This window comes from Equus quagga, chromosome 2, assembly GCF_021613505.1.
Source record: "Equus quagga isolate Etosha38 chromosome 2, UCLA_HA_Equagga_1.0, whole genome shotgun sequence".
NCBI lineage: Eukaryota > Metazoa > Chordata > Mammalia > Perissodactyla > Equidae > Equus > Equus quagga.
The window spans coordinates 175,151,237-175,178,533 of record NC_060268.1 but is presented as its reverse complement, the minus strand read 5'-3'; the positions used below and the strand labels follow the sequence as shown (position 1 = coordinate 175,178,533).

At 39.4% G+C, this 27,297-nt stretch overlaps 1 protein-coding gene across 2 annotated transcripts in view; it reads right to left on the bottom strand.

Annotated features, from left to right (window-relative positions):
* Positions 1 to 7,012: 7,012 nt before the first annotated feature.
* ACADSB (acyl-CoA dehydrogenase short/branched chain) overlaps positions 7,013 to 27,297 on the bottom strand; it is a 49,284-nt gene continuing 28,999 nt past the window's right edge. For both annotated transcript variants that reach the window (XM_046652520.1, XM_046652519.1), the window contains exons 4-11: positions 26,422 to 26,628; positions 25,708 to 25,878; positions 18,564 to 18,689; positions 17,319 to 17,411; positions 14,808 to 14,897; positions 11,287 to 11,424; positions 9,137 to 9,236; positions 7,013 to 8,442 (exon numbers count right to left, since the gene is read on the bottom strand). In XM_046652520.1, coding sequence (XP_046508476.1) covers positions 8,372 to 8,442; positions 9,137 to 9,236; positions 11,287 to 11,424; positions 14,808 to 14,897; positions 17,319 to 17,411; positions 18,564 to 18,689; positions 25,708 to 25,878; positions 26,422 to 26,628 — 996 coding nt within the window. In that variant the 3' untranslated portion in view covers positions 7,013 to 8,371. The remainder of the gene's footprint in view (positions 8,443 to 9,136; positions 9,237 to 11,286; positions 11,425 to 14,807; positions 14,898 to 17,318; positions 17,412 to 18,563; positions 18,690 to 25,707; positions 25,879 to 26,421; positions 26,629 to 27,297) is intronic.

The following is a 27,297-nucleotide window of genomic DNA, read 5'->3' as shown; positions in this document are numbered from 1 at the left end:
TAGGCGTGGACATGGCACCGCTCATCAAGCCATGCTGAGGTGGCATCCCACATAGCAGAGCCAGAAGGACCTACAGCTAGGATATACAACTATGTCCTGCAGGACTTTGGGGAGAAGGAGAAAACAGAGAAAAACAAATGAAAAACAACAAAAAAAGACTGGCAACAGATGTTAGCTCAGGTGCCAATCTTTAAAAAAAAAAACGTAATTACTGATCAAAAGAATAAGACCAGGGGCCAGTCTGGTGGCATAGTGGTTAAGTTTGTGCACTCTGCTTTGGCTGCCTGGACTTCACAGGTTTGGATGATGCAGACCTACACACTGCTCATCAAGCCATGCTGTGGCGGTGTCCCACATAAAATAGAGGAAGATGGGCACAGATGTTAGCTCAGTGACAATCTACTTCAAGCAAAAAGAGGAAGACTGGCAACAGATGTTAGCTTAGGACCAGTCTTCCTCACACACACACACACAAACACACACACACAAAACAAAAAAAAAAGCCAGTAAGCCCATGGCTGGCCTCCAGTTGTAGGCTAGCCTCAGGTCCACAGACATCAGGGGCTGGCCTGGTCAACCTTTGGTGGGCGTGTACCGAGGTGCTGGAGGGTCTGGTGTTCTCCGTTATATAGGGCATGCTGAAATTACCACAGGGTCTTAGAGAGGAAACCCACAACTGAGGCAATAAAAATGGTAGAGGAACTAAAGGCCCCAAAATGTTAGAAGTTAAGGGCATAGGACAATTTCAGAAGAATATAAGAGGAACGAATCTGGAGAGAAATAACAAAACCTTCAAAACCAACCAGCCAAACAGCCAACCCACCAACCACCTCCGAGAGCACTTTCCTCTGCTAGACATTAACAAGAAGTATGCGGATTTTCTTCCTAGAGATTTTCCTTTCAGACGCCTGTGGAATATTCTGGCTCTTGTGTAATAATGTGTAGTTCCTTCCTCTAAGGGGCCGTGGTGAGTGCTGCAGGATCTGATATGGATTGAGGTTTTTCATCATCTATATTAGTTAGAGGTGATGAAGTAAACTTGGTTTGAAATTTTTATTCTTCTGGAGATTGCCCTGGATTGCTGAGGCCCAGGAGAAATTTCAGACCAAAAAATCAGCTGGAATGAGGCAAATATTTGTACAAACTTAGGGTCAGTGAGGTGAGAAGTGTGTTGACTCAAAGAGAACATGGAGGTCCGCACCAAATGACTTGTCTTGTGAGGACATGGCAGTAGATGAACAGAGCCTCTATTTTTTACATAATAAAAAGAAAGAACACCCACGCCTTTCCATATCTGGCAAATGTTTTCACATTGGTTCATTCCACTCTGAGTGATCCCCACACGTGGACATTGGACAAGTGCAGGGTTGTTTTAGTCAAAAAATGCCCTTTATTACAAAATACACTTAAAATGAGCTTAGCAGCAATCAATAAGCATATCCTTAGCCTTTGTCTACTTGGAAAAATCAATTGGGTTGAAAAGACAGAGTATTAACATGCAAAGGAACTGTCCATACATTACACAGTGATAGGTTCGTTACAGGACCGAGTGCAAAGTAAACGAAGATTCAAAGGGGCCGCCCCTCATCCAGAAGGACTCCCTCAGACTCGCCAAACCGCCAAAGGTGCAAAACCTTACAACTCTGGTAGTGCTTTATTGTTAGAAGAAAAAATCCATTTCTCTTAAAGAGAAACAATTAGATTTTTTTAGAGCATTTTTTTCCTTTGTTGTTTTCAATATGCCTTGTTTTATTAATTAATTTTTAGAAATGACTAGATTTTAAAACACCAAATCTAAGGTAATTTATCTCATCAGTAGTTTCTTCATTAACTTTCTTGCCTATAAAGATAAAATTTCATTAAAGCAAGCGCCACCTAGCCTGCTATTTTGGGGTGGGAGAATTGCAATGAACACATTGCCCTAAATTGCTCTTGGCTCCACAGAACTAGGAAAACAGCCAGCGCACAGCTTCTCAATAGCACATCAGGAGGGTGAACACTCACCTCTAACTCAGTAGGATGAGCGGAAGGTGCCTGCCCACTCCACCTTCTGCTTCTCTGCCCCTTAAGCAGGTGGGTGTCTAGGGAGTTCTGGGGTTTACTTGGTTGGTGCTGCTATATTGGGGTGCTGGGGAAGTTGAACAGGAACATGGACTTTGGCGCTGGAACCATTTGAACACTCAAGTTTTAGTGTGTGACGAAAATCCCCTGGGGGATTCTGAAACCGGCAGATTCCAGGCCCCAGGTCCAGTGATCTGACTGGGTCAGGAAATCTGCCTTTTTACAAGGACCTCAGGCGATCTGGGGGCAAAAGGCCCAGGAGACGGCTGTTCCACTCTTCCTGAGGATTTCATCTGTCTTTACGCCATTAGTAATTACATATGACTCCCAGATTTCTATCTCCCACCCTAATCCTTCTCTTGCTTTTAGACATAAATTTCCAAGAGCCTGCAGGACACCCTGCCGGGCTAGATCTGACAAGAATCATCCCTAATGACTAGGAAATTCTGGGAATGGTATTTCACAGTCCGCACTTTTAAGACTCTTCAAGTTATCCTAAAAGCACAGTGAAGACACGGCTATCGAGAATAGAAGAGGTACGATGGCAGACTTTTGATAAATGGTAGAATTTCCATTTAAGGGAAAAGAAACCAGAAGGGTCAGCCAAAAGGAGGAGTTGTTTTGTCAAAAAGCAAAAGAAGCAGAGAGCCTTAGGAAGAAGAGGGGAATCCGAAACTAGAGAGTTTGGAACTGACTAAGAGGCCACCAATTAAGGGTAAAAAGACAACTTTTGAGAACACTGTTTTGTTTTGTTTTGTTTCTTCAGTCATATTGTTGACACTTGGAACCGATTTTTTTATTGTGGTAAAATTTGGTTTATAACATTACATAAGTTTCAGGTATACATCACTATATTTCGATTCCAGTGTAGATTACATCATGTTCACCACCCAAAGAGAGAACATTGTTTAAATCCACTGACAAAAGTGGGCGCCAGGCAGAGATTAAAGGAGCAGGCTGTGAGGACGAGAGATTGCTGCAGTGATGGCAACCACTGTGCATCCTTTCAGTGCTGAGCAGCAGTGGCTCACGGGAAGCTTAATTTTTTTTTCCACTTTTTTTTTTTGTTTTTTTGAGGAAGATTAGCCCTGAGCTAACTACTGCCAGTCCTCTTTCTTGCTGAGGAAGCCTGGCCCTGAGCTAACATCCGTGCCCATCTTCCTCTACTTTATATGTGGGACGCCTGCCACAGCATGGCTTTTGCCAAATGGTGCCATGTCCGCACCCGGGATCCGAACCGGTGAACCCCGGGCCACCGAGAAGCGGAACGTGTGAACTTAACCGCTGCGCCACTGGGCCGGCCCCATGGGAAGCTTAATTTTTAAGGATGGGGAGACTTGAACACTTTCGTAGATTGAAGGAGGGAGCCAACTGGGCTAAGGCTACAAATGGAATTGAGAGAATAACGACAAAGTTCTTTTTTTTCTCCCCGAAGCCCCAGTACGTAGCTGTCTATCCTAGTTGTAAGTCCTTCCAGTTCTTCTATGTGGGCTGCCGCCACAGCATGGCTACTGACCGACAGGTGGTGTGGTTCTGTGTCTGGGAATGGGACCCGGGCTGCTGAAGTGGAGCGCATCGAACTTTAACCACTAGGCCATCAGGGTGGGCTCGATGACAAAGCTCTTAGAGGAGGTCTTTACCCTTTTTTTTTTTTTTGGTGTGACACTCAGACTCACTGACTGCTCTTCTCCATAAAATCTGATTTAACAGGCAATAATTTAATTGAGTTAGCAAACTTTTTCCTAAAGGGCCAATAGTAAATATTTTGGGCTTTGTGGGCAAGAGGTAAAATTGAGGACGTTATGTACATATTTAGATCTATTTAAAATGTTAAAAAAAAAAAAAAGAATTTAGTCTGTAGGTCGTAACAAAATCAAGCAGGGGGTTGGATCTGGCCCACAGGCCATGGTTCGCTCATCAAATTTAAACTATGGACCTGGGTCCTTCAACCTGAGTAGAAGTTTTGAATTGTCTTTTTACCTTGAAACAAATGTTTCATGTCCAAGGAAATATTATGTTTGAATACCTCAGGTCAAATCACATAAAATCAAATTACAACTAAAGACAGGATGTTAACCCCAAGGCCAGTGCAGATGGCCCAGTTGGTACCTGAATGTGAGAAGCCCTCCCAGTGAATTCCTGCTTGGACGGGCGAGACATCCACCGCCTTGTGGAGGAGGGTCTAACCCGGTCAGTGCTATTCAGCCACGGAGCTCAGACAGTCAAGGCGTTAGGTTTCAGATCCCTTTTTGGGCCTCTCTGTGTCAGAGTCTAGTCTCCTGTGTGGCTGAATGGAGCTGCCTACTTGGCTGGGGCTATTTGAGAAAAGCAGAAAAATGAGTTAAAGGGAAAATAATGTGAAAAAGTGAAAAATTTCAATAATCCTATAGTTAGCTTTAATTTTACTTATTTTCAATCACACAAGGAATATCATATTTATTTAATTACAATTACACAAGTACTATTATATCCCGTTGTAAAAATTCAAACATAGATGACGCCAATGACCCCCACAGCTGCTTTCTTGACCCCCAGTCCCAACGCAGGCCCCCAATGCATCAGTGTGGTGACCATACTTTCTGAGTTTTTTCTAAGAATTTATATACATGCTTGTACTTACGGAAATAAGTAGGTTTGTACTGTTCTGTATAAAGAGTATGCAATTTGTAATTTTTTGAAACAATGTGGCTTGGTGATGACTTAATCTCAGTAAGTGGATCTACCTTATTCTATAAACTGCTGCACAGGCTTGTGTCGTGTGTATTTCTATGGTTTATTTACTCTCCTACGTAGCCATTTCTAATTTTTCACTACTACACACCACATGCCCTGAAGTCTGGGACATGCCTTCTGTCCATCCTCCCAGAAGCACGGACCCACACAGCCCAGCTCCCCATGTCCTTGTTGACAATTTGTAATTTATACTTTTATTTTCTAATTAACCAAAGTTATTTAAAGTTATGGTTAGCTTTCTTATATCCTATTTTTTCGTTGTTTGTTTACTTACCATTGCGTATAGTGAAGGTCGCCTGTAAAATTTTCTTTTGGAATGTGTAAATATTTCTTTTGTGGCAAAATTCTAATGACCATTCATTTGCATTTGAAAAGACACAAAAAGTTCTTCCTGTATCAAACTTGTTAATTCGGCTATCCAAATCCTATCCGTTCTTACCTTTTCCTACTTGACTTGTTGATTCTCAATCCGTGCCTACAATTATGGCTTTGTCGGTGTTTCCGTTGCCTCTACTGGTTTTGCTCTGTCTAGTTCCTAGTTATGTCCTTAGGCACATAAAGTTCTGATGATTGGACCTTCTTGGTGAACGCTTCCTGTTTTATTATGAGATATCCATTTTTATCCTTTGAAATTATTTTTGCCTTTAATTCAGCTTTGATATTAACATTGCTATTCCCGCTTTCCTTTTTGGAGCGTCTGTATGGTCGTCTCCCATCTCTTTATTTCGAATTTCCTGTGCTGTGTTTTTAAGTGTTTCTAACTTTATGTGGCTGGGATTTATTTTCCTTTCTTTCCATCTTAACATCTGTTATTTGTAATAGGTGAGTTTAACCCATTTATACCTATAAGTGCTGCTATGTTTGGCCATATTCCTACCTCATTTTGTTTTCTATTTAAGCTCTTGTAAAGTTAGGGTTTTTCCTTTATCTTGTGAGCTATCCGTACAAACAGCAAATCAAACACCCTGTAGCCACCTGCTTAGGTTTTTATTATGCTGTCATTCTTCCTGCCTCGGGGTAGCTTTCTGCTAACTCTGAACCAGAGGACATTTGTTGTTTCCTTAGTTCCCCTTGCCGGTACCTTTCTCCCCACTCTCTGCACCCTTCTAGTATGCGTCCTCCTGCGCCCTCTGCTTTCTCCCAGAACATGCATGCTCCCACCTCACCTATGTGTCCGTCTTGTAGGCCACGTTCTCAGCTAGCTTCTCTGCTCGATAAGATCTAAAATACATCCCTGAAGAATTATTAGCTAATAAAGGGCTAGCTGGTAGTGCCATTTTCCTGGAAGGCTTCTGCAGATTAACAAACCTAAAGACTCAAAGGAATGAATCGGGGAGGGCCAGTTTGACTCACTTCTGTCATGTACCAATTAAGCATCTTATTTAACCTCTCCATGCCCCTGTCTCCTTGCCTGTAAAATGGGCTAACAAGACTACCTACCACGTGGGGCTGCTGTGAGGGATTATGTGTCAAGAGGCTAGAATAATGGCTGGCACATGATGAGAGCTCAAGAGATGTTAGCACTTAGGTTAGCATTCTAACGGATCTAAAGAAACACTTGCATAGGGGTGGCCTTGGTAGTTTTTCACTCAGTCTTTGTGTGAGGATGCGCTAACGAGAACAGAAAAAAGACAACTGAGATAATCACACATTTCAATAAGGATCTGGTCTTTCTCACCTTTGCAGGGCAGCGTGGGGCCCACAGCACCTTGGACCTTTGGACCCAGTGACGCACTTGTCACTGAATAACAAAAGAAAAAGGGGACTGATATCCAGATTTCTCAAACAATGTAGGCCATAGCAGGGAACAGATAGGCTGAAATCTCCTAGGATGTCAGACCGCAGAGTACCACTGAGCAAAAGGGGCAATAACATAAGCTTCCCAAAAGCTATTCCAGAAAGCACAGGCATACAGGCCACCAGAGAAGGTCTGCACTGTGAGGAGGTACTCACAAGAGGGGACCTCTCTCCTGAGGAGCTGCTTATTTTGCTTTGAAAAAAAAAGGGTCCTCTGGTGAAACTTTCTTTAGCATCGAGAATTTAAACTTGGTCTACATGATAAGACCTCTTCTCTGAAAACAAACAAAATTGGCTTACATGAGAGACAAGCTATCAGCATGATCAGCAAGTGTTAAATCTATCTTGCAGGAAGATTACACTATTGTCTTGCTTCATCTGTACGTGTAACAAACAATTCTGCTATATCAGAGTCATGAAATTCTCCAGTTAAGTTTGTCCTTTATTTTTTCATTCTTCACAGAATACTGATTTTCTAATACTGAACACAGTCTGATATGTACCATTACAACAAAACTGGCACTTTACGAAGACCAGCCAAAGTACATCAGCAAGGATATAACTAATGCATTTACAAATCACATCACAACCACAAAACCAAATGATTGCACATAATAATCTTCACATTTGACACATGAGCCCCACCCTGGGAGAGCTAATTCTTTGGCAGGTGATTAATATGTCTAAATAATGACATTGATCAATCTTAACATTTCTGAAATGTTAATTCTTTATCAGTTAAATCTAAAATAAATCAATAAGAGTATTAAAATATAACAAGCATAAAATCCAAAATTTGTTGAACAAAGACAATGTTCAATAGTAGGAAGAGCACTGAATTGGGAGCCACTACATTTGGATCCTTGTCTGGTCTGTCCCTGGCTGTTGACCTTGGGCAAGTATTCTGGGCTATGAATCCTTCACTTTTAAAATGAGAGTTAGCTGGATGGTCCTCTAAGGTCTTTCTAGGTTTAACTTTCCATAATTCTAAAATCTTTGACACTGATTCGTTTTGGGCTGTAAAATGAAATCTCTAACAATACTAACTCGGCAGTTGGGTTGAATCCAGCTCTGCCCATCAAATATGGTTGAGTGGTTCCCTGGTGCTTGTATTCAAGTCTCTACCTTCTGAGCCCCATGACAGCCCAGCCCCAAATTAACAATAATGGCAGGTTTTAGGAGGTGAACAACATCGTACTCCACAAAACACAAACTCAAGACAGACAAATTACACGCTTTCCTTTGTTAAAATAAGGTTTTATTCAATTATTTGACCTACAGAGTTATACCCTATTTTTCACCTATTCTCAGGTATTTAGAACCAGAACTTTAAGATTTTTCTAAATAAATTTTTATCAGTTTCTACCTAGTTTAGCTACTTAGAATCTATCTATCTACTCTATAAAATTGCCAACTATAACAGAGATTTCTGACTGATGCCACAAAATACAGATTTAATAGGAATATCAAATAGCCATATCTGTAAGTAATAGTTCAAATGTCTGTATTGTTCCAAATGCTGATAGAGTGAAACTTCTGTATACCCTAAAGCTAGAATGACAACACTTACAGAACTTTAAAAATAGTTTTGTAGAAAATATGGGGGCATTTCTTCCCAAATTTTAAAAAATGATTTCCTGTACCTAAGTTAAGCAGACTGGAAAGTAAAACAGAAAGGTCTACCCCACGATCCGAGACTAAGGGCTCAGATCCCCCAAAAGCACAACAGTTTAAGATTTTACACCAGCGACATCAGGGAGGGGCCCCACTGCTGTGGATGTCAGTATTCTGCATCGATGTGCTTGGCAATGGTGTTCAGCTGAATATTTGAAGTTCCTTCATATATTGTACCTTAAACAAAAGGGAGCAAAAGAAACACTAAGCAGCGGACCCACAGTAAAGTGTCTACACGAGAAACGGCTCTACAAACACTACGTCTGCATTTGCTACAAAACTGTTACTAGCAACATCATTCAGGGTCACCTGAGTATGGTATTATTTGACAGTGATCTTGCCTCACAGATAATTTTCCAGTCGGAAACTGGATTCTCATTCCAGAACCAGGATTAAACAGCTGAAGTTTTCCATTCCTAAACTATCCACGCGCAAGCTCGGCTGGCTCCTCGGAACAGGGACCCGCAGTCGTGCTGCGTTTCCGTCCTCCGGGCTGCAGAGCAGCATCGGACGCTCAGGCGTCAGGAGGCACTTAGCTGCTCAGATTACAACTTAAGCTTCGAAGATGGCATTAAAGTAATCAAAATATTAGCACTTTTAGTAAAAGAAAAATTAAGACAGTAGATTCTGTTGTGGTTTTACTAAACGGCTTGTTGAGGCATTTAAAAAAGCAACTTAATGTTTTAAAAAATATAAATCCATTTTTTTTGAAGGAAGAGGTGGGGAGCCACAGTAAAGAAGAGGGCTGATACACATCATAAAATTGCTTTTGCCAAGCCACCAGTAATATAAAATCAAACAAAGACAACGGCCCACATACCTAGAGAGGCAAATAAAAGAAAACAAAATAAAATGTAAATCATCTATTTACCAATCTTGGCATCTCGGAAGTACTTTTCCACAGGGTAAGCTTTGACGTAGCCCGCTCCTCCCATCCAGTCGATACATTTACTAGTTGTTCGTCCCGCGATCTACCGAGACCAAGCAGCAAATCACACGCGGAAACCACGTACCTTACGCATCATGACAAACACTCCTGTGGAAGGCTTTCAGTCACCCCGGACTCACCATTATTGGCAAATGGAAGGATTAAAGTTATTTTATAAACTAGCAGTGTCTCTTTGGGCCCATTCTTTACTATTTGTGTAAAATATCCTATTAAGTCACAAAATTCCTATTTTTTAAAGAAAATTAGGGTACTGTTCAGACATACACTTGCTGACAGTGATCATTTATTCAGCAAATGCTTATCAAAGGCCTCCTTTACATGGTGTACTCTGCCAGCCACTGGGAACACAAGGGTGGAGGCTGGCCAGTCACGGCCCTTGTGGTCATTTGGAGAGACACACATTTAAGCAACAATTATAGAAACTGATAAAATGTATGAGGCAAAAGATGACTTGCTGAGAAAGTTAACAGGATTTAGTTGGGGGGATGCTGTGAGCATATGACAGCTTAGCTGAGACCTAAAGGACAGTTAGGGGACATTTCAAGTTGAGGAACACGTGGAAATGCTCCAAGGAAAAAAATGGGTTTATTAGCCTCAAGGACCCAAGAGATGGCCAGTGGGCTGGGATCAGGGCAAGCTGTGAAGAGAGAAGGAGAGGCAGGTGGACCTCACACGATGGCGAGCAGTTTGAATATTGTAATGGCTCCCCAAAGATGTCCACACGCTAATCCCCAGAAACTGTAAGTATGTTTGTTACCTCACATGGCAACAGTTAAGGACTCTGAGATGGGGGCGTTATCCTGGGTTCTCTGGGTGGGCCCAATGTAATCACAAGGATCCTTAGAAGGGACTGAGGGAGGTCAGAGGGCAAGAGTCAGAGATTTGAACATGCTACACTGTTGGTTCCAAAGATGGAGGAAGGGGCTACAAGCCAATGAATGCAAGTAGCCTCTAGAAGCTGGAAACAGCACGGAAATGGCTTCTCCACTGGAGCCTCCAGGAAGGCAGCTCTGCTGACACCTTGATTTTCTACCAGTATACTCATCTCAGGCCGCTGACCTCCAGAACTGTGAGACAGCAAAACTATATGTTTAGGCCACTAAATTTTTGGTAATTTGTTAAAAGCAGCAATAGGAAACAAATACAAATATTGTTCCATTTGTTTTGAGAAGCCACTGAAAGGTTTACAGTTGGAGAGCGACATGGCCTCATGGACACTTTGAAAAAGGAGACCGGACTGGAGGAAGCCAAGGGGCCTCTGGAGCAGGCAGAGAGCGACTGCAGTAGTGTGGTCAAGAGGTGATGCAGCTTGGACCAGACAGGTGGCAGCGAAAAGGGAGAGAAACATATACATTCAAGAAATATTTAGGAGGTAGAATCCTCAGGAACTGATGACGGATTCAATGTGGGGGATGAGGGAAAGGAGGGTGTCAAGATGACGCTCAGGTTTCTGACTGGAGCAATGGGGTAGGGAGGTGAATGGAAACTGGATCTAATAGCCTGGAGCTCAGAAGGGAGGGTGAGTCAGAATACTGAATGTTAGGGCTCAAAAGGATAAATGAATATTTGGGTCATGGAATGAATAAGGCATACCCCCGAGGCTGGCAAATAGCAGCCCAGTGATTTGGCTAAATTCTCCAGCCAAAGTCTAAGATGTTAAATATAAAGTACGTATATATGAACAGAAAGCATTAAAAGCATGGACTATCTCTTCTTGGTGTTTTTATTTCACGTCATTTCCCATGGCATTCACTTTGCCCCAACCTGCAAGTACGAGATGAGGCTCATCCATTTATTTATTTATGATTATATTATGGTTTATGATGGGTGTTCTACCTGAACTGGGTGGCACAGTTTCCAGTCAAGATCCTGTGAAAACACTGAGATCTCACAGAATTAAAGCGCTTTACTATGGAAGCTTTACAGTTTTGCTTTTCTGTTCTAGGAACTGGAAACTCTGTTATTTTACTTGAAAAACAAATGATCAAACAATATTCCAAAGTGCAAAGGTTAATAAATATCTATCTGAAAAAAAATGAAGGTTGAATTACTTTTTTTTTTTTTTTTTTTACCTCTGATGCATAGTATTTGGCCATAGATGCTTCTTTTATGAACGGCCTTCCAGCTTCCGCAAGCCTGGCTGCGTTGTATGTTAGTAATCTTGCAGCTTCCAGCTGAGTGGCCACGTGAGCCACTTGGTGTTGGAGCCCCTGTTAACATTCAGGCCCAAGTTAGAGAATTGCGATCTCCAAAAACACAGCTTATCCTCAAAGTCCAGCCTGGATATGGAATACTAACCGACTCAAAATATACCCCAGAGGCAATTCACATTCACTCTGTAAAAATTCTTTAAAATCTGTAATTTAAAATGAACATGACACTACATATATTCTTTCTTAGAAAAATTTCAAAGATCATGTAATTCTTTATAATTGTCAAGATTTAAAAAATAAATTATCACAGAATTAGGTTTAAAAATTTGACTGTTATAGTTAATAATTATTTTCAATCCTTTTTATGATCAAAATTCAGCTTAAACTAAATCCCAGCAAAGCAAAAATTTGAATTTTTTTTATTTGCTTGAAGTAATAAAATTTTGATTCTGCATATAGCCTCAGGGCATTAAAAGATGTTAGCTGCAAAGTAACGAAGGAATATTTGAAGCACCAATTTCCTCTAAGTAACTACTGAATTGGCTCCACTGCGGTACCCACGAACAGGTACCAGTTTCTCTAGGGCTATAGAAAACAGAAGAATAACTTGAAAAAGAAACATCCTAAAGAAATCACCACGACTCAAACTTTAGAGGGTGATTAGGCACACAGTAAATGTTAGTCAAAGAAAGAAATGAGTACATGAGTGAGTGAGAATATGAATACTAATAGTTTCTACTTGTAAACAATTTCCTGCAAATATGGTCATAGATATACTTATTAAAAACTCAAATGTTTCTCATGCCTAACATACCCGTCTGCCCAGATATTCACTGAGCACCTACGATATGCCAGGCAGTGTGCTGAGCAACAGAGACATCATGCTGACCGTCACACTCAGAGTTCCTTGTGCTTATGACTTATATAGCCCAGCAGGGAGAACAGATGGTTAAATAATTATGACATTGTGTGATGAATGCTAAGTCAGGGAATCCCAAGGCAATTACTCAACAATCCCAGGGATGGCCTTTCCTAAACAAAAAGGAGGGATGAGCTAGAGAAAAACAATACTGCTCGCAAATACCTGATAAGATTCTCCTCCTCCTTCTACAATATTTAATATGCAAAAAAAAAGACTACATTACATGTATATAGGTTGTGCAGCATAACAAAAAACTGAACACCCACTAACCTATGTGTAGAGCAAATATCTTCTTCCTTATGATTTGTCTTTTTACTTTGTGGAATCCTTTGAGGAAAAAAAATTTGGTAGCCAAATTCACCATTCTTAATACCTTTTATAATTAGTCCTTTTTGTGTCTTGTTTTCAAAATTATTTTCCTACTATAAAGTGATAAAGATACTCTCCTACGTTTTCTCCTAAAACTTAGAATTTTGCTTTTTATGTTACATCTTTAGTATATCTGAAATCTATTTTCTGTGTATGGCGTGAGGTAGGGATCTAGCTTCCTTTTTTTTCTGCAGGGAAAGAATATTCCCACTCAGTGATATGCCACGCCATTTCTATCATGGAGTTTCCAGACATGCAGGGATCTATTTCTGAACTTTGTGTTTCATGCCATTAGTCAATTTGTCTACTTCTATGCCAATATCACCATTCTAGAAATTGCTTATGGCTTGTTAAGTGCAATGGAGAGATGCTAATTATTTTTGAAAAGTACATTCGTTCTATTAAACTGACGGTCACCATCAATGTTGTCTACTTTAGTGACCATATTAGGCACCATGAGAGGCAGGAAAGCAACTTTGGCAGGTCTGTTGCCCTACAAGAACGCACCACCATGAATACTGGTACCTAACTACACTGTGAACATGGGGCCTGGCACCGAGAACATGCTCAATAAATCTGTGCCGGATAAACAACCAAAAGAAATAAGGATGAAGAGGCCTGGTCCCTACCTTCAAGGAGCCTACAGTCTAGAGGAGAGAGAGACATGAATGACGGCAGGCAAAGCAAAAATCAAATCACTCTAGTGAGATTACAGCAGTTGGGAAAAAAACTACTAACTTTTAATCAAAGCTTCACATAGATATATAAAATTAATAATGTTGCTTTTTAAGATCAAATTTCTAAAAGTTTTAATTATCCATACTAGGCATCTTTAGAAATATATCATGATTATACATATTAGTACACCCGACCCCTCCTCCCTCCCTCTCCAACCCCATGTACATGGAAACACTGTGTCCTGTGTACAAAGATCCAAGCCTTCCTCAAAACTGTCTTCACATTCTGTCCCCTTTGTTGCAATTTATGTGGTGGCTGGCTCTGAGAAAGTACTCTGGTATAACATGAAAATTAGACCAGAAACCAAGACAAAAACACCCTGTAATTTTGACACCTTACTAGCTTTAGCTGTATGACCTTGGGAACTTGCTTTCCATGTGCCTCAGTTTCTCACGTATATGATGCCAATGATAGTATGGGCTGTGGGGGGCCCTGGCCAGGCCTGCCATGCTCAGTCTTTCTAGGCCTTGAACTGACCGTGCACACCCACAGCCTAGAATTTCTACACACGTGCCATTGGTGAGTGCTTGTGTGATGGCTAGACGCTGTGACAGAACCTGAAGACAATGCAGTGCAACAGAGCTGTAATGTAATAAGAAGTTGCACTTGGTGCCAAGAGCTGCTTAAAGGGAGGTTTTGCAAACACGTAAAGTAATTCTTCTGGATTTTTAGGTAATGTGGTCAAATAAGCTTGGTAAGCTGCCACTCCAGGCTTCCCCTAACCTGGCAAGACCTCAAGGTGGACAGGAAGAACGCATACTTCCACCAACAAATCCCCTGATTGCCTCGGGAGCCGAGAAGCCATGTCATTGGACCAGGCCAGTATTTCCCAACATGCCTGACTGTGAGCACCCCATTTGCACTAACTGCAGCAAGTTGTGCTGGTCACAAGATGGATGTGCCAAAGTGTGGTCTTCTGAGGAGTACCACACGGCTCTGGCCTGATTCTTAACAAGCGTGACCTTTACTGAGCACCTGTTGGACTTGGGCAATGTGTTAACACTTTACATAACTCCCTGATTCAAAATCACCCTAGAGGGTAGGTTAGTACTATTTTTATTTTACAGATGAGGCAGTTTGGGCTTAGAGGGGTGACTTCTCAAAGGCCTACAGCTAGTAAAACAAGAACCAGGATTTGAACCCAGGAAGTCTGACGGCAGACCCCATGCCCTGGAAACTATGGAGCAGGGGGAGACAGCTCTAGAGTGCTCGCCACGATATCCCCAACCACGCCATAGCTGGGCCTCCAGGGCTACTGATCTGCCCTTGGAGAAGGTCCAGGCGTTCACACGCACACACCCTTCCCCCCACCTCTCCTACTGAAAACCCACGAGGGCTTCGTAGCACAGCTCTTCACTGACAGGAAGATGGGGGAATCCACCGGAGTAGAAACATGCTAATAACTCTATACCTGGAAGTCAAATAATCTGGTGCCAAATTGTACCCTTTCTTTAATATATGGAATAGTGTAGTCAAAACATCCTTGAGCCAGTCCCAGCATCTGTTAAAAAAAAAAGGATCAGAATTTGTTATTTTTTTATAAGTTTATGCTTTGAATCATTTAAGTTAGCAATTCCTTTTATAGGCAGACTGCATAGTTGGGGTGGGGGAAGAAGTAGAGATACTGAGGTGATGAGGGGTATGTTAATGACCTTCACCCTTCGTGTTTGGAGAACGTAACTGGCAGTCACTGGGAGAAAATGTGAAAGATTTCACATGACTATGAGTATATTTAATTCCAGCCCAGAGGTAAATCTCCCGGCATAGCTGTGTTCACACAAGCAGGTTACTTTTCAGGAAACTTCTCCCTTAAGCTCCGCTTCTCCAGGCATAAAGTGAACCACAGAAATTTTGCTCAAAACTGGCCTCAAAGACTGTAGAGTAGCCCCCTCTAGTCCTCTAGAAGTCAGATGCGGAAGGTCACTTCTTGACCTTTTATCTTCCTGTCCATTTTGTATATGATCAGGATTAATAACAGCCTCGGCGGAAGGGAATTAGAACATAAAGGAGCGGTGCTTCTCAACCCTGGCCGCGCATCAGAGCCACTTGAGGGAAGCTGATAAAAACATACCAATGCAGGGCTATACCAAATGAATCGAAAACCTCTGTGGCGGGGAGGGGGAGCATGGCCTGAACATCAGCATTTTAAAAATTCCTTAGATGATTTAATGCAGAGCCAGAGTTGAGAACATCTGGTGAGAACATTAATTTACACACTTGAAGAACAAATCAGGACATGGTGACAATTTTAGCTGAACTGTTTCATTGTTAACCAATCTCCATATCTATTGAATGATTTAACCTTAAAAATGGTCTCTAAATTTCAACATTAGGTAGCCATTAAATCACTATCTAATTATGTCAAACTATGTAGGTTTTAGAAAAAGGAAAAAAAAACCTATAGTTAAAGCTTTGGGGGGAAATGCCCACAAACTTATCAATATTTCGTTTGTGTTGATTCACATTTGCCTTTAGCCTTTTATTTTGAACTTTCTGGAGAATAGAATATTATGCTAAAAATTAAAGGACAAAGAAAACCCAAACCAAAACAAATTAAAGTGAGGCGGCAGCTCACTGCACTTTTGGCCATGAGATAAAATGATGTCATTACACCCTTATAACTGAAGTTTACAATATGTTTAGAATATCCTACAAAATTTGAAATGATCAGTTGTCAGTCAAAATAGGCTTTTCTATCTCTGTAAAATGTTTTCACTATAAATACTGAAAAACTAAACTCTCCTCAACTGCCGAGTTTTAAGGATGGATGTCTTCGGTTCTTTGTTATATGTACCTCTTTCTCTAAAAGGTAGCCACAGGATTAACCGAGAAATAATAACTACCCGACCTTAGCTTTTAATCAGGTTGTAAGATAACTCGGAGTAATTAGACTAAAGCCCAGGCTGTGGATTTGACCGCCAGAACATGCATATTATTTATATGTCTGGGAACAAGGAGATTTGGTAGTGTAGTTTTTAAGGCCCTTTCTGATGAAGCTGCATCACAGAAAAACTTTAAAAAGAACAGATAAGCCAATTCTCGTTAGTAATATATTATCCAGCTTTGTGGGAAACATGGGTTAAGTTTTTATCTAACAATATTTTGTTAGCAAATTAACAGCAGTGTAAAACATTCTAAAGGAACACTACAACATTTGACTACTCCAATAGCTAACATATACATAACAGCTTCAAAATCTAAAAGCTGTAAGTTCTTCGATTTGGGATGCTCACTGATTAAAAATAAATAAACACATTCTATAAAAATGACACAATTTATAATAAAACCAAATACTTTACTTTTTTGTTAATCTAGAAAATAACTGATTATCAGTTAATAGAAAAATATAATATGCATCATAAAGGGCAAATTTGGCAAAAAACTGAATAGTTCTCATGTTACATATCTATTTAGTTGTGGCTAATTTATTTCAAATGCCACACACCCACAAAATTGCCTGATTTTCATCTGCAAAACACTAGGCAATAAATCTTTCATTATCTATAGATTAGAGACTTTTCCTACACAGCAGAATATTATTTATTCTCAATTTAAAAAATTTCTCCCAGAATGAATTTCATGCTTTGAAAAGTTGATTTTTTAAAAAATGCCATATTTAATTTACAATAGATTTTAGAAGTTATTGATCCAGATACTGGATAACACATTACTATTCTCAAAGGAGAAAAACTGTTACCACTAAGCCATTGTTTGATTCTCAGGACATTATATAATTGACCAAAGTGAAATTTTAAAGAAATCACAGTCAGAAGCCATTCTTTCCTCTCAGGGAAGGGAAGGGCGCCATCTTGTGGTTACAAGCTTCCAAATATGCATTGGTTTTATGGCATTTTTTTCTTTCTACATTTTAATTGATCCACACTGTGGAAGAGTCAAGTTAAATTACTAAAATTTGACTAACCTGTGCAGCAATTCCTACTCTACCTTTATTAAGCATCCCTATGGCATACTTGTAACCATGTCCAATTTGTCCCAGGACATTGGCTTCTGGAACCTGAAAAGAAAAGTGAGCATTCATTTCTCAATTTAGTTTGACACAATTCATTCTGATTATATATTTTTAAATGCACATATACACCCAATTTGTGTGATTTATTACTGTAGCACAGTATTTATTAAACTCCAAGGAAATTATTGGCTATATCTCTGTTTCCCTCTAAGCTGCTTCCCACACAGCTCTCAGAGAGAGAGGCCTCAAGTCCATGCTGCTCACTATTGCATTTTCCAGAACCTAGCACAGATGTTTGCTGAATGAGTGAATGAATCTACAAAAAGGGAATCTCATATAATTCATCAATAACATAAACGAGTAACAATTTTTTCCCAATTCTTATCTGTGTGCTATCGTATGAGAACATATTAGCAATGACAGAAATGTCTAAGTACTTGCTAAAGTAACAGTAGTAAACCTTTCTTCTGTTGAGACTATATTCCCATAAAAATCAACTTTGGGGGCGGCCGTATGCATGTGTACACATGCACGTGTTCACAAGAGTGAGGAGGAGAAAGGAGAGAAGAAACAGATTGAAATGTTTATTCATAATTTTAAAGTCTAGACTAGTAACAATAAAAAAATATATACTTGGCTCTATAATATGAGGGTGAAGTATGAGGCTCAAGTGACATCTATGAAGACCCTCCACGAGTAAAAAAGTCAGGTTCTACCATGAGAGGGAGAAGCCCCATCATCACCTGTCCTCTCTCTGTAAACTTCTAAAGCATAAACATTCAGCAATCTTCTCTTCCTCATTTTTAACAGACACAACTCTCAACTGTGGGGCGCTGCCTGGTTGTTTTCTACTCTTACTGAGCAATATCCCCATCTTGTGGCCTTTGGTGTAGACACCACAGTTCCTTTTCTGAAGCTATCTTTGGTGTACAAGTATCACGTTTAGTAAGTATAAATGGGATTAATTCTCGGCATTGGCTCTTGAGGCCAGCTGCTGGGCAGAAAGGTCTCCACTCTTGGCCCAAACTCTTGTGAAAAGTACATGTAGTCATTACCTAACCTAAGAGTACTGTTCAAGAGTCTTATAAAACACTCTCCTCTGTATGCCTAATATTTTGACAGCTTTTTTACATATCTAAAGTTCCATGCAAAGCTTATTTCACATTGGTCTTTTAGTAGAAATTCTAAGATACCCACCTTGACATTGTCAAATGTTAATGGACAGGTGCAAGAAGCTCTGAGTCCCAATTTGTTTTCTGGTTTCCCTATATGAAGCCCTTCAGTACCACGATCTACTAAGAAGCAGGTGATTCCTTTATACCCCTAAAAAGAAAAGTTAAAATGCTATTACCACTTGAATTGAGAAGATCTTTTGTTTCCAAAGAGTTCAAAGTAAACAGAAGCCTAAATAAGGACTTCAGCACTAAATACCAACGGTCCCAGAATTGCAACATGCGCACTATGAAACCAGAATAACTGAAGGGCATTAGATTCAAAATCAAGAACTTTACCATATCTTTTACTTTTTCAGAAACCATTATGACTATTAAAATTATTAAGTTACACTATCATCAGAATATGTTTTAAATTCATTAAATAAAGTTTTAAATTTTAATTCAATTGAATGTTACATTAGAGAAAAGACAAAAGATAAAATGTATTTATTTTGCTATATGTCTATCTTCCAATTCAATAAAATATTCTTAAAAATAACTGTACCAAATAGGAACTTAAGATACTCATTATTAAAAAGAAAACTTAAGAGTGACGTCAGCATCATGGTGGAGAGAGGTCTCACAGCAATCTTCCCCCTCCAATATACAACGGAAAAAACATCCACACTCCAACAGAGGACATCCAAACTCAACACAAAAAACGGGGGATAGATCCACACAGTGATACGACAGAGGGCGGAGAGGCTGGGGCCCCCCTCGGAGGTGGAACAAGGGAAGAGAAATCTTTGCTTCCTCCCCTAAAGACTGCAATCTGCTGGGGAGGCCTCCTAGAGGGAAGGAACAGGGGAGGGAATGTTCATTCGTAGGAACATCAAGGACTCCCAAGGGCCCTTGCAACCTAGATGGAAGCCGTCTACCATGGCAAAGCTTTCGTGGGAGCTGGGAGGGGGGTGGTGGCGTGACCTCCTCAAGCCAACACCCCAGGAGAGCAGAGGGAGAAAACCCCCAAAAGCACACAGGAGAAAGCGCCCCTCGCCCTACCCACTCAGGGAGGCTCCAGCCTGAGGATTTTGGCAGAAGGCAGAGGGCTCAGCATACAGGGCTCTTGACTCCCACCCAGTGGCGATAGGTGGTAACTGCGATCTAATAATGCCAGGATGTGAAAAAACAGAACCTCTAGCAAAATCAAACACTATATTAGATCTCCAGACCAGAGAGAAAATGACAAGTACCCAGAAATTAGTCCTGAGGACGTGGAAATATGTAATCTAAGTGACAAAGAATTCAAAACAGCTATCATCAAAAATCTCAACGAGGGGCCGGCCCAGTGGCACAGTGGTTAAATGTGCACATTCCGCTTCTCAGCAGCCCGGGGTTAGCCGGTTTGGATCACGGGTGCGGACACGGCACTGCTTGGCATGCCATGTTGTGGCAGGCGTCCCACATATAAAGTAGAGGAAGATGGGCATGGATGTTAGCTCAGGGCCAGGCTTCCTCAGCAAAAAGAGGAGGACCGGCAGTAGTTAGCTCATGGCTAATCTTCCTCAAAAAAAAAAAAAAAAACTCAACGAGGTAAAAGAGAATGTAGAGAAACAATTCAAGAGCTCAGGAGCTACTTCACAAAAGAGATTGAAACTATAAAGAAGAATCAATCAGAAATATTAGAGATAAAAGATACAATGGAAGAAATAGAACAAAATATGGATTACCTGAACGCTTGAGCGAACGGCATAGAGGAACGTATCAGCATAATCAAAGAGAGAACTAAGACTAAAAAGAAATGAAGAAAGTCTTGAAGAAGTATCTGACTCAATTAGGAAATGCAACATAAGACTTATAGGTGTTCAAGAAGGTGAAGAGAAGGAGAATGGAGCAGAAAGTGTCTTCAAAGAGATAATAGCAGAGAACTTCCCAAACCTAGGGAAGGAAACCCATGTGGAAGAGGCTGCCAGATATCCTAAATATGTCAATGTAAAAAGACCTACTACAAGGCATACAGTAGTGAAACAGGCAAAAGTGAATGACAAAGAAAGAATACTAAGGGCAGCAAGGCAGAAGAAAATAAGCTACAAAGAATCCCCCATCAGGCTTTCAGCAGATTTCTCTGCAGAAACCTTACAGGCTAGGAGAGACTGGAATGACATATTCAAATCATTGAAGGACAAAAACTTTCAGCCAAGAAAACTCTATCCAGCAAAAATATCCTTTAGATATGATGGAGAAATAAAAGCTTTCCCAGACAAACATAAACTAAGGGAGTTTGTAGCCATGAGACACCCCCCTACAAGAAATCCTCAAGAAGGCCCTCCTACTTGAAAAATAAGTGGGGGAGAAAAGGGGTTACAAAGCACGGAGTAAGGAATTAAATAGGTAGACAGAATTCAGAGCAGGATACCAAATACTCAAGTATAGCATTAAAGACAAAGGGAAAGAAAACACCAACAAAGATGATCTTGTCATTCTAACCACAAACTCATAACACAAGATGGAATAAGATGTGAGAAAAACAACTTAAGAGGGTAAGAGGAAAGGGACTGAATTGGTTTAGTCTAAGGAAATTAGAGGCCATAAGAAAAGGGATTCTCTTGTCCACAAGATCTTGAATTCAAACCTCAGGGTAACCCCTAACCGAAAAAGTAGAACAGAGAAACAATTAATAAATAAGAAGAAAACAAAGAAACACAACATAAAGAACTACATAACTCGATTGGTAGACCAAAATACACAGGACGAGAAACAAAGGAATTGCAGAAAAACGAGTGATAAAATGGCAGCATTAAGCCCTCATATATTGATAATCACCCTAAACATAAATGGAATGAATTCTCCAATAAAAAGACACAGAGTGGCAAGAGGGAGTAAAGAACAAGACCCAACAATATGCTGTCTCCAGGAAACACATCTCAGCTCCAACGACAAACACAGGCTCAGACTGAAGGGATGGAAGATGATACTCCAAGCTAATGGCAAACAAAAGAAAGCAGGTGTCACAATACTTATATCAGACAAAGTAGACTTCAAGATAAGACAGGTAAAGAGAGACAAAGAGAGGCAGTTTATAATGATCAAAGAGACATTCCATAAAGAAGAAATAACACTTATAAATACCTGTGCACCCAACAGAGGAGCAGCAAAGTACATAAAGCAACTATTAACAAGTTTTAAAGAAGACATTCATAATAACACAATAATAGTAGGGGACCTCAACACTCCATTCACATCAATGAATAGATCATCCAGACAGAAAATCAATAAGGAAACAGTGGAATTAAATGAAAATCTAGGCCAGATGGACTTAATAGACATATATAGAAGACTCCATCCAAACACAGCAGAATACACATTCTTCTCAAGTGCACACGGAACATTCTGAAGAACAGACCATATGTTGGGAAACACAGCAAGCCTCAATACATTTAAGAAGACTGAAATAATAGCAAGCATCTTTTCCAATCACAATACTATAAAGCTAGAAATTAATTACAAGAAGAGCTGAGAAAAGGACAAAGATGTGGAGACTAAACCACATGCTATTGAATGAGCAATGGATCATTGAAGAAATTAAAGGAGAAATCAAAAGATATCTGGAGAGAAATGAAAATGAAAACATACCATACCAATTCATATAGGATGCAGCAAAAGCCATATTAAGAGGGAAATTCATCACAATACAGGCTCACCTTAACAAACAAGAAAAAACCCAAACAACCAATCTCAAACTACACCTAACTGAATTAGAAGAAGAAGAACAAGCAAAGCCCAAAGTCAGTAGAAGGAGAGAAATAATAAAAATCAGAGGAGAAATTAATGCTATTGAAACAAAAAAGGCAGTAGAAAGGATCAATGAAACAAAGACCTGGTTCTTTGAGAAGATAAAGAAAACTGACAAACCCCTAGCCAGACTTACAAAGAAAAAAACAGAAAGCTCAGATAAATAAAACTAGAAATGAAAGAGGAGAAATAACAATGGATACCAGAGAAATACAATGGATTATAAGAGAATACTATGAAAAACTATATGCCAACAAAATGGACAACCTATAGGAAATGGATAAATTCTTAGACTCATACAACTTCCTAAAGCTGAATCAAGAAGCAGCAGACAATATGAATAGACCAATCTCAAGGCAAGAGATTGAAACAGTAATCAAAAGCATCCCAAAGAATAAAACCCCAGGACCAGATGGCTTCCCTGGGGAATTCTACCAAACTTTCAGAGAGGATTTAATACCTATCCTTCTCAAGCTATTCCAAAAAATTAAGGAAGATGGAACGCTTCCTAACACATTCTACAAGGCCAACATCACTCTGATACCAAAGCCTGACAAGGACAAGACAAAAAAGGAAAACTACAGGCCAATATCACTGATGAACATAGGTGCAAAAATCTTCAACAAAATATTGACAACCCAAATACAGCAATCCATCAAAAAGATCATACGTCGTGATCAAGTGGGATACATCCAGGGACACAGGGATGGTTCAACATCCACAAATCGATCAATGTGATACACCACATTAACAAAATGAGGAATAAAAACCACATGATCATCTCAATAGCTGCAAAGAAAGCATTTGACAAGATCCAACAGCAATTTATGATAAAAACTCTTAACAAAATGGGGAAAGAAGAAACGTACCTCAACATAATAAAGGCCATATATGACACACCCACAGCCAACATCATACTCAATGGGGAAAAACTGAACACCATCCCTCTGAGAACAGGAACAAGACAAGGATGCTGACTATCACCACTCATTCAACATAGTACTGGAGGTTTTGGCCAGAGCAATTAGGCAAGAGAAAGGAATAAAAGGAATCCAAATAGGGAGGGCAGAAGTGAAACTCTCACTGTTTGCAGATGACATGATCTTATATATAGAAAATCCTAAAGAAACCATCAGAAAACTAATAGAAATAATTAACAACTACAGTAAAGTTGCAGGGTACAAAATCAACTTACAAAAATCAGTTGCATTTCTGTACTCTGATAACCAACTTACAGAAAGAGAATTCAAGAATACAATTCCATTTACAATTGCAAAAAAAAGAATAAAGTACCTAGGACTAAATTTAACTAAGGAGGCGAAGAACTTATACAATGAAAACTGTGAGACATATTGACAGAAATAGACAATGACATAAAGAGATGGAAAGAGATTCCATGCACATGGATTGGAAGAATAAACATAGTTAAAATGTCCATACTACCCAAGAAATCTACAGATTCAATGCAATCCCAATCAGGATCCCAATGACATTCTTCACAGAACTAGAGCAAAGAATCTGAAAATTCATGTGGGGCAACCAAAGACTCCGAACTGCTAAAGCAATCCTGAGAAAAAAGAACAAAGCTGGAGGCATCACAATCCCTGACTTCAAAATGTACTACAAAGCCATAGTGATCAAAACGGCATGGTACTGGTACAAAAACAGGCACACAGATCAATGGAACAGAACTGAAAGCCCAGAAATAAAACCTCACATTTACGGACAGCTAATCTTTGACAAAGGTGCCAAGAACATATGACGGAGAAAAGACAGTCTCTTCAAAAATGGTGCTGGGAAAACTGAATAGCCACATACAAAAGAAGGAATGTAGACCATTATCTCATGCCATGCACAAAAATAAACTCAAAATGGATCAAAGACTTAAAGATAAGTCCTGAAACCATAAAATTCCTGGAAGATAATATAGGTAGTACACTCTTTGACATGAACTTAAAAGGATCTTTTCAAATACCATGACTTCTCAGACAAGGGAAACAAAAGAAAAAATAAACAAGTAGGACTTCATCAGACTAATGAGCTTCTGCAAGGCAAAGGAAACTAGTATCAAAACCAAAAGACGACCCACCAACTGGGAGAAAATTTTTTCTAATCATATATCCGATAAGGGGTTAATCTCCATAATATATAAGGAATTCACACAACTGAACAACAACAACAAAACAGCCCAATCAAAAATGGGCAGAGGATATGAACAGACATTTCCCCAAAGAAGATATACAGACGGCCAATAAACACATGAAAAGATGTTCAACATCACTAATCATCAGGGAAATGCAAATCAAAACTACACTAAGATATCATCTTACGCCTATTAAAATGTCTAGAATCACTAAGACTAAAAATAACAAATGTTGGAGAGGGTGTGGAGAGAAGAGAACCCTGGTACACTGCTGGTGGGAATGCAAACTGGTGCAGCCACTATGGAAAACAGTATGGAGATTCCCCAAAAAACTAAAAATAGAACTACCACGTGACCCAGCTATCCCACTACAGGGTATCTATCCAAACAACCTGAAATCAACAATCCAAAGTAACATATGCACCCCTATGTTCATTGCAGCACTATTCACAATAACCAAGACATGGAAACAATCCAAGTGCCCATAGACTAATGATTGGATAAAGAAGATAGGGTATCTGTATATATAATGGGAAACTACTCAGCCAGAAAAAAACACAAATTCATCCCATTTTCAACAACATAGAAAGACCTGGAGGGAATTATGCTTAGCAAAATAAGCCAGACTGAGAAAAACAAACACCAGACGATTTCACTCATATGTGGAATATAAACAAACACATGGACAAAGAAAACAGTTCAGTGGTTACCAGGGGAAGGGGGGTGGGGGGTCAGCACAGGGGGTGAAGGAGAGCACCTATGTGGTGACAGACAAGAAATATTGTACAACTGAAATTTCAATGATGTAAACTATTACGAATTCAAATTTTAAAAAATTGGCCCTTCTAAGATAAGACATTGATAAGAATGCTCCATGAGAAAAGTTTAATTTAAATGATTTCATGAAATGTGAAAATAGAAAAAAGTAGTAAAATATTCTTTTATAAAGGATTTTACATATGTATATATATAATCAATTACTAAAATAAAGATGAAGAAACAAAATTAAAGATTATCTTCCTATATAACATATTATGAGATTATATCCTCTATGTACTTAATAATTACATCAATATTTATTTTAGATGATTAGTAAACAGGAGGATAAAAAGCTATCAGTTGTGCAACATTTTCAGTACTGATGAGAATGAAGAATTTAAGACTAAGTCATAAAAAGTAAATGGAAGTAGGAAAAGATATAAAGAAAAAAGATGAGGGGAGAAAAGGGTAGAAATTTTGTTTTCAAACTCACCCTGGTAGGGTCGACGTTTGCCATCACCAGGAAGAGCCCTGCGTACTCAGCATGGCTGATCCACATCTTTGACCCGTTGATGACAAAATAATCTCCCTTTTTATCAGCTCTGGTCTTCAGACTAAATGAATCGCTTCCTGCTCCAGCCTCTGAAAGGCAGAAACTTCCTATCTACACATGGAAGGAAAAAATTTCAAATTAACAACTGTATTTATACTCTATAACAAATACTCACTTAAGGCAAAATAAGCATTTGTAAAGCCAATGTTTAGCTACTTTTAAATGCCTGTACTTATCAAAATAGTTAATGGTATTCTGAAAGTACTGTTTTCCAAAATATACTCTATTATTTGTCTAAGACAGATTTAAAGACTTAAGCACACATATTCGACGTTATGTTTAATTAAATTGGTGCTAAAGATAGTAGCAGAAAGACATCTCAATTTAAATGAAACCACCAACAAAGGTATTCGAAAACATAATTGGGACAAAAAAATAATTTTATCTGATGATTATTCTCTAAATTTCCAAGTGGCAAATGAGAGGCAGAGTGTATTTTTCTAGTAGCATTAATTTATTGAGCAATGCTTCATTAATTAATGGTGCTGCATTGTGGTCTTGGATAGTAAAGGCAACATTGCAGCTACTTTTCTCCTGAAAATATCCTAACTTTAGAAAAGATCAGATCCATTTCAGCAACTCATCTCAACTCACTTCTTCTGTAGCTAGCTTGGTCAAATAGGTAGCCTTTTGTTCTTCTGTTCCATGTTTCATGATCAGTGTGTTAATTAGTGTGTTCTGGAGGTCACAAAACAAAGCCACAGATGCATCAACTTTGGCTAATTCCTCTATCGCTAGGACAGAGGAGAAAAACGAAGCTCCTGTTCCTCCATAGATGGTGTCAACTTCAATTCCCATCAACTAAAGGAAACACAAGGAAACACAAATTAAGAAAGCTATTTTTATATGGGAAAGTTTCTTGCAAGACCAAGTTCAAAAATAAATTGTAAGCACGTAAGTTCTTAATTTTAAAATTTTGTATGTATATTTTAATTTAGTATGGCTATTTCTCTGTTATAAGTAACAAAAAAATCTGTAACAAAGTACATATATTTGAAAAGGGTGAAATTACATGCCAGAACTAGCATTTGTTTCTGTTTGAGATCTAAAAAACAAAAATAAGAGAGGTAAAATGCTTTGAAGGATAACAGAATGGAATAATGAGAAAATACCTTACATAATATAAATCTATTTCTGATGACCTTTATTGCTAAGAACTGTTGTTGCCTGCTTAAAAACCACAGGCGGTGTTTTGGTTTGGTTTCTCAACATGGCCCCCTTTATACTGATTTCAATGTAATAAGGAAACTAAAGAAAGTAACCTACTCCTCGGTGGGAATGTCTATGGTTTCATTTGGCATAATCTCTTCCAGCCAGGCTCCTCCACCTGAACTCTTTTAGCCAAGACATTAATTAAATGACCATTCCTCTTGGGCCATTTCAACTAGTCCAGATGATGAGCAGATGACATTTGGTCATGTTTCCTAGAACCACACTAGACAAGGCCCAGATGCCTGGTAAATAAGCAAA